General features: G+C 39.1%; 1 protein-coding gene across 1 annotated transcript in view; it reads left to right on the top strand.

Moving 5' to 3' along the window:
• The window catches only part of LOC138972588 (arylsulfatase I-like), a 21,509-nt gene that overhangs the window by 11,277 nt on the left and 2,732 nt on the right, over positions 1 to 7,500 (top strand). The window contains exons 5-6 of the mRNA XM_070345243.1: positions 4,563 to 4,861; positions 7,377 to 7,500. The exon at positions 7,377 to 7,500 is cut by the window's right edge and continues 78 nt beyond it. Coding sequence (XP_070201344.1) covers positions 4,563 to 4,861; positions 7,377 to 7,500 — 423 coding nt within the window. The remainder of the gene's footprint in view (positions 1 to 4,562; positions 4,862 to 7,376) is intronic.

The following is a 7,500-nucleotide window of genomic DNA, read 5'->3' as shown; positions in this document are numbered from 1 at the left end:
TCGTCGTCTTCATCATCATCATCATCATCATCATCATCGTTATCATCATCATTAGGATTGAAGGCGGGTAATGTATACAAACGCAGGGATAAATAACACTATCCCTTATTCTTTATATTTTCTTTGGAAATCGGAAACACATCTTTTTGAAAGTTTTTGTCAGCAAGTTTGTGCAGTACATAAAAAAGACAAATGGCACCGGTCGGCCGTTGTTTATACACAGTTTTACGGACTGTTCAGCGTCTGCAGCGGACCTGACCTCCCTAGTGGGCGTGGCACTGAAGCTGGCCGTGAACGCGCATCCTAGCGTTTACCTATGCTTATTCTGTTACCTTCGTAAAATGAAGAATTATCATTGTCATTGTCAATGTCATTCAGTATGTGTGTCACTCTCTCTCTCTCTCTCTCTCTCTCTCTCTCTCTCTCTCTCTCTCTCTCTCTCTCTCTTTAAATCACACACACACACACACACACACACACACACACACACACACACACACACACACACACACACATACATCATCATCTCAAAAACACACAAAAACATCTCATCTGAGCAAAGTATTGTGTTTTCAGCGTAGCAATAGGGTCCGATATTTAGACGAGACAAGTATATTGCCGACGAGTCGAAGACGAGTCGCATTATACTTGTTCAAGTCTAAATATCGGACCCTATTGCTACGCTGAAAATACCATAGCGATTATATAGCTGTTCTGACCTTTATTTGTTGTTCCAAACTTACAAAATGACAGTTTTTGCGTCGATGCGTTGATCTCAGGTTTTGATAGCAGACGCCGTTTCTTATGCGCATTAGTTTTGCGCAGGCGCCACACTGACTTTGGAAAAAAACTCGATTTGACAACACAGCTGTTAAACAGCTTTTTATTAGTTCATTCGTATACAACAAAAAGAAGTTTGAGTTTATTTAATTTTGAACAAGACTACTTATGAAGAAGACCAAAACACAACATCAACGGAAAACTAGAAACAACTGAAGAACTAGGATGCAACAAGGGGAGGAAAAGAGAACAGATAATCCGTACAAAGCGAGCAGACGGCAGCGACGTTTTCAGTTTGGGTGAATGGCATTTATACTTGTCTCGTCATGAAGCGAATTTTTCAACCTCAGTTATAAACGACTACATGAATGTTAGTGCCATGGGTTGTACATCAATACTTCAGAGGGGAAGTGGGGTATTTAGTGTGGAGTTACGAGATAAGAAAAGTTTGTGTCAGTCGGCAATTGTGAACTAAGCCCACAGGCACACAAAAACGGCTGTTCCGTTTTACTCCCTTGTTTGTACTACATCTTTTGACTTTGGGCATTTTGTGGTGTTTAGGGACAGAAAATAATAGGTTTAGTCCTGTTTCATCGGGAAGTTAGCAGAACAGGGTATGCTATCGACATTTGTAAAGCTGAAAAACATTCCCGAGAAGAATTTCAAGTTGTCAGTGTGTGCTGTTGTCGACCAGTGAAACATCGTGTGGTACAGATGGGTAAACCGGAACCATGCGTCTTTGTTATTGACAATATGCTTTTGGATATTGGCAAACATGGCCGACTTCCGTAGCATTATGCTTTGATGATCGGAAGAGACCATCCAATCACAGCCCCCGAATTCCCCCACGTGTCCTTCAGAATAGCTATATATAATCTGATGTACACCAAAGGCAGTGAAACATATCCATGGATATCATTTGTAAAACAATTGTTAGAAGTCATTGGATTAGATCATGTGTGGAAAAATCAGTCCACTTTTAATGTCAAAAGGTTAAAATACGTTATATGTCAAAAATTGGAACTCCAATATATACAATTCTGGAAAGGTCAAACAAGAAGTTCACCAAAGTTAAATTTTTATCAAAGAATAGTAACAAATTATAAAACGGAACCATATCTGTTATTCATAAAACAAAGAAAATATAAACCATCGTTGTGTAAACTAAGAATAAGTGCCCACGACCTGGAAATTGAAACTGGTAGATACAGCAATACACCAAGGGAAAATAGATTATGTGAAACAAGTGGAGTAATAGAAGATGAAATACATTTTCTAGATAACTGCATAGAAAACAACCAATTACGAAAATCTTTCATGAGTGAAATTAATCGACCTATATATTCATATGATGTACCAAGTCAACTTGTGCAAGTAGACAAAGTACAAACTAAATTGGGAGACTTTGTATATAATTGCTTCCAAAAAAAAGAAACAATGTAATCATTTGGTTATTTATCTCCCCGTGTCTTAAAAACACTACGTTTCATGACAATAAAGTTTATTCGTATTATTCGTATTCGTATTGGTTTAAACTGTTTTATTTAACGTTTGTGCATTATTTACAAAAAACGCATATTGAGTAAACAACAACAAGCATAATGCTTATAGTGGTGTTCACTATTTCTAGAAAATTACATATAATATAAATGGCGGCTATTGTACAGTTTAAATGAAAAGCTTGCAAACATGAAAAGAAAATTGAATGAAAATTGTACATCAAAACAAAAATCCGTTTGGGAATACATATATAATATTTATGGTGTTTGCGAGTAAGAGATAGGGAGGGAGAGAGGGAGGGAGGGAGGGGGAGAGAGGGGGAGAGTGAGAGAGAGAGAGAGAGAAAGAGGGAGAGGGAGAGAGAGAGAGAGAGAGAGAGAGAGAGAGAGAGAGAGAGAGAGAGAGAGAGAGAGAGAGAGAGAGAGAGAGAGAGAAAGAGAGAGAGAGAGAGACGAGTAGACGTGTCGATTTTGCTTTCACTTTACATGTTTATCTGTTCGAAACGGCCGGAATGTCCAATAAATTCCTGCACTGTTAAAAAGATTTTTTTGTTAATTTTTGTTTGCAAGGAGGGGTTTCCATGAAGTAGAATATCTGTGTGTATGAGGTTGTTGGTTAGTTTGTTGATTGTGTTGTTTCTTGCAGCTAAGTGTAAACGGCATTCTAGTAAGAAGTGTGTTGCAGTTTCTGTTCCATCACCACAGTCGCATACGCTGTTTTCCGCAAGGTGTCGCTCAACTAAGTCTTTCTTTAGATCACTAATATTAAGTCTCATTTTTGTGTGGATTATTTGTGTTTGTCGACTGCCACTGTAGAAGTAAACGGGAATTTGTGTGTCGTCTTTTGTTAAGTAATGTTTAAATTCCCCGAGGGAGTCAGTTAACTGTATTTGTTCAGATAGTTGGTTCCAGAGTACTGTTGTCGAAGGAAAAAAGGATGTTTTGTACGTTTCTGTTCGATGTGGGGGTATACTTCGTTCTAAGGGGCGGCGTCTGTGGTAGGGGTTGTTGGCTGCTACGAGAGGTGGGAGTGCTGCTTGTAGGTATGGGGGGGTCTTGTCGTGAATAATTTTATGGAACATTGTTAGTTTATGACGGTTACGCCTTTCAGATAATGATTGGAGTCCATTCGTTTTCGTATTCACACACACACAGAGGAATGTTTGCATACGAAATTGCATGTTGAAACCAACATACTATACCTTGAAGTTGGTCCATGCTGTGTTATCAAAACAATTAAAGTGAAAGTTTTCTTATGTCAGAAAATGGGTGTTTACGGCTGAAGAAAAAGTCGGATAGAGGACAGAGGGTTCTGCAACGATCAGCTCACTACGTCACAACAATACATGCATTCGTACCATAAATTAAAGGCGCATTCCTTTCTGTGTAAATGATTCGACTTATCATCTCAAATTTGACCAGGAGAACCAATGGGTTTTTCTGCGCACTGTATGATTTACTGATAAATACATTTTTTAACGAACATTTGTGAAAATCTGTGAGATATTTCATCCGCAAATCTTCCCTCTGCAAAGCAAGCCCCCCCCCCCCCCCCCCCACACGATGTTGAATTTTGCTATGAGTCCAAGCGGAGGGCGGTCTTATCACGTATAACAGCAAGGCGACATCTGGGACAGCCAGCAGAGATGTGTTGATGGGAAGGACCGTGCCTTCCAGCAGCTGCTTGTCCTTTTCACTTCTCAGTTTAAAACCGTACTTTTTTTCAATCAATCAATCAATATGAGGCTTATATCGCGTATTCCGCGGGTACAGTTCTAAGCACAGGGATTCATTTATATATAAAAAAAATTTTAAATTTTATGCAATTTATATCGCGCACATATTCAAGGCGCAGGGATTTATTTATGCCGTGTGAAATGAAATTTGTGTGTGCACAATACATCACGCATTCACATCGGCCAGCAGATCGCAGCCATTTCGGCGCATATCCTACTTTATTTTTTGTAAACGGTGAGGTATTGGACGGTTTAATTTTAACAAAACAAGACGTTCACGAGTATATTGGGCCGATGGCCTGTATAGTGGCCAGACAGACAGACAGAGAGACAGACAGAGAGACAGACAGGCTAACAGACAGACAGACCAATAAATGAAGTAAAAATAGGGCCAATGAAGTCGTGTTCGTGTTGTTTTGTTAAAATAAAAACCTTCTAATACCTTACCGTTCTCGTTGTTTTGATTAATGATTTTGGAACTGTATCAGTCTATCTGGTTTTTTAAATTTTGTTTCCATTTAGAACTATGTCTGTGTTGTAAATCAAGGCTCCCGACAAGTACGTCAACATGTGTAGCCACATCAGCGACAGCGACCGCCGCCTGCGTTGTGCCATGATGGCGGCCGTCGACGAAGGCGTGCAAGAGATCCTTGACGTCATGAGTGACGTAGGCTATGACGACAATCTGCTGGTGGTCTTCACGCCAGTCAACGGAGGCGGTGGGAATTACGGTTCATGGACCTACCCGTTGAGGGGGAAGAAGGCGACGCTGTATGAAGGGGGGATTCGGGTACCTGCCTTCTTCCACAGTAAGACGCTGCTGCCCAACAGTTCGTTTGTTTACAGGTATGAGAAAGAGAGAGAGAGAGAGAGAGAGAGAGAGAGAGAGAGAGAGAGAGAGAGAAAGAGAGAGAGAAAGAGAGAGAGAAAGAGAGAGAGAGAGAGAGAGAGAGAGAGAGAGAGAGAGAGAGAGAGAGAGAGAGAGAGAGAGAATTTGAATTGAATTGAATTGAAATTTATTTTACGAGGGTGACAGAATAAGCAATGTATACATGCTTTTTTTCATCTGGCCCTCGCCTATTGAGGGGTAACAAACAAGAAGAAATAAAAGATAAGTTTAACTATAGTACAAATGACATATTTACCATAATTAACATGTCAAGCAACCAATAAGACATTAAGATGCATTGTGATTCTTTAGCAATGCTTGAAAATTAAATATAACGGAGAAATATGTGTTTGTATAAAAAAAAAATCCTTCATGAATTATATATAATCATGTTTTTCAATATAATCAGAGAGTACAGTTATATTTTGCCAGCTGCTTGATAATATTTCTTATAAGTTTTGTAAAAGAAACAGCATGTAATATTCCTTGAATGATGTTTCATGAATTCGTAATTTAATTATATTTGGGATGGCGTTCCACATAATTGCTCCAGAATATGATAGACTCGACTTGTACAGGTCAATTCTTGGAGTTGGGGTAATTATTGTGTTACATTTTCTATAATGATTTATTTTGAAATTTGAGGCAATGAGTGTAGGTGCATTCCCTGACATAATTCTATACATTATCACACCTTTGTTATATGCAAATCTATCTTTGATAGGAAGAATTTGCAATCGTTTATAATCAGTCATGGAAAGAGATGTATTTTTTAAAATAATTAATTTAACAGCTCGTCTATGTAAACTGCCCAAGTGTTTCAAAGTATTTGCACTTGCAGAGTCCCACACTGTGGAAGCATAGTCAATAGCTGACTGAATATGTGCCTGAAAAAACAGTTTTCTTGTGCGAAGGTCTAGAAAGTGTTTGATTTTTGATAACTGAAATATTTTTTGGGATGTGTTTTTACAAAGTGTATCTACATGTATTGACCAAGACAGGTTATTGTCAATAGTTATTCCCAAGGCTTTATGGCTATCAACTTCGGTAACATCTTGATTTCGTATTAGCAATGTCGGAAATCCAGATGTTAAATTTTGTCTTTTTTGCCTCGTGGTAAGTAGCATGCATTTAGTTTTATTTGGATTCAGTGACATATGGTTTAGTTCTGACCATTCAAGTAATCGATCAATGTTTTCTTGGAGGATATTTGCTAGTTTAAAGGTGGTCGTCTACATTTTTGCTTTTTTTCAATAATCTTATGGTTAGTTTTCGCCAAAAAGTTATGTCAGATGATGAATGAACCATGGGGAAAAAAGTTATAGAAAAAAAAATCTATGTAAAAAAAGATTTTATTTTTGGGTAGCGTGACTCACGCTTCCAATATTTTGTTTTCTGTTTGCTGAGAACATGTGCTTTGCCTAAAAATACTGACCAATCAAATTCATGTCACAATGCTTATAGCCACGCCCAAACAAGTGCAGCAACTGTTTGACACTGGAGCGCTGTCCACGCTTTTTTTTTAAACGCACGAAATGCACAGGATTTGAGAGGAGTTTTGCGCTTGGCATTTTCCAAATAAGGATATCCTACTATGAGTACTACGCTGGAATACTACAATAAATTTTCAAACGGCTAGTACACTGGCTTTGTCTTTCCTGATCGAAAGGGGGTGTATTGTTGATATTTGTAGATAATAGACTCTGCATTTCAATGGTCAAATGGCGATTTCGGTTTAAAAATGTAGACAAGGACCTTTAATAAGATCTTGGTGACTAGAATGAATTGTAGTATCATCTGCAAATAGTTCACACATGCATTTTACAAATAGAGGTAGGTCGTTTATATATATAGAAAATAGTAATAAATAATAATAAATAGAGAGAGAGAGAGAGAGAGAGAGAGAGAGAGAGAGAGAGAGAGAGAGAGAGAGAGAGAGAGAGAGAGAGAGAGATGGGGGTGGGGAGGGGAGGGGGGTCTCATAGTACAGTGTTCTAGATGGTCGAACGTGTAGCAAAGACCTGTACGTGTAAGTGTAGATATTGCGTCACCCGTGACTCACTTTTTTCTCAAATGTTCGAAATGCAAACGTTGTTTTGCTCCCACCAAGACAGCAGATCTTGGCAAACGCGTGACGTAAAAACTAGATTTGATGACGTTACCCGTACACGTTCCCGTACACGTCCTGAAAAGTGCTGATCTAGATCTTGCTATATGTATTAAATCGCCGAAAACTATGTTGCAAATTGGGATGAAAACTTACAAAAATTGCCAAATATTTTTGGGCGTTTTTTTTTGGTTTTTTTTTTTTGGGGGGGGGGCGGTGAGGGGTGGAGGGTTATAAATGGGAGGGGGGTGGGGTATTTGCCCACAGATTGAATACCAGCAACATCCCAGACTTTCATCTTCTGTGTCTCTTTCATGTTGTCATCTAACACTGTGCCTGCCTTCATGAAGATTCTCTTATCGCAGAGGACTGATGCATCAAACAGACATGCTGCCCACGCTGCTGAAGGCTGCCAAGGTGGCCACCGCTGACCTTCCAACGGACATAGACGGGGTGAACAACTGGAATAGGATCGTCAACAAGAAGCCC

Source organism: Littorina saxatilis, linkage group LG8, assembly GCF_037325665.1.
Source record: "Littorina saxatilis isolate snail1 linkage group LG8, US_GU_Lsax_2.0, whole genome shotgun sequence".
NCBI classification, from domain to species: Eukaryota; Metazoa; Mollusca; class Gastropoda; order Littorinimorpha; family Littorinidae; genus Littorina; species Littorina saxatilis.
Note: the sequence above shows the minus strand (reverse complement) of the source record. Positions and strands in the feature narration are given on the sequence as shown.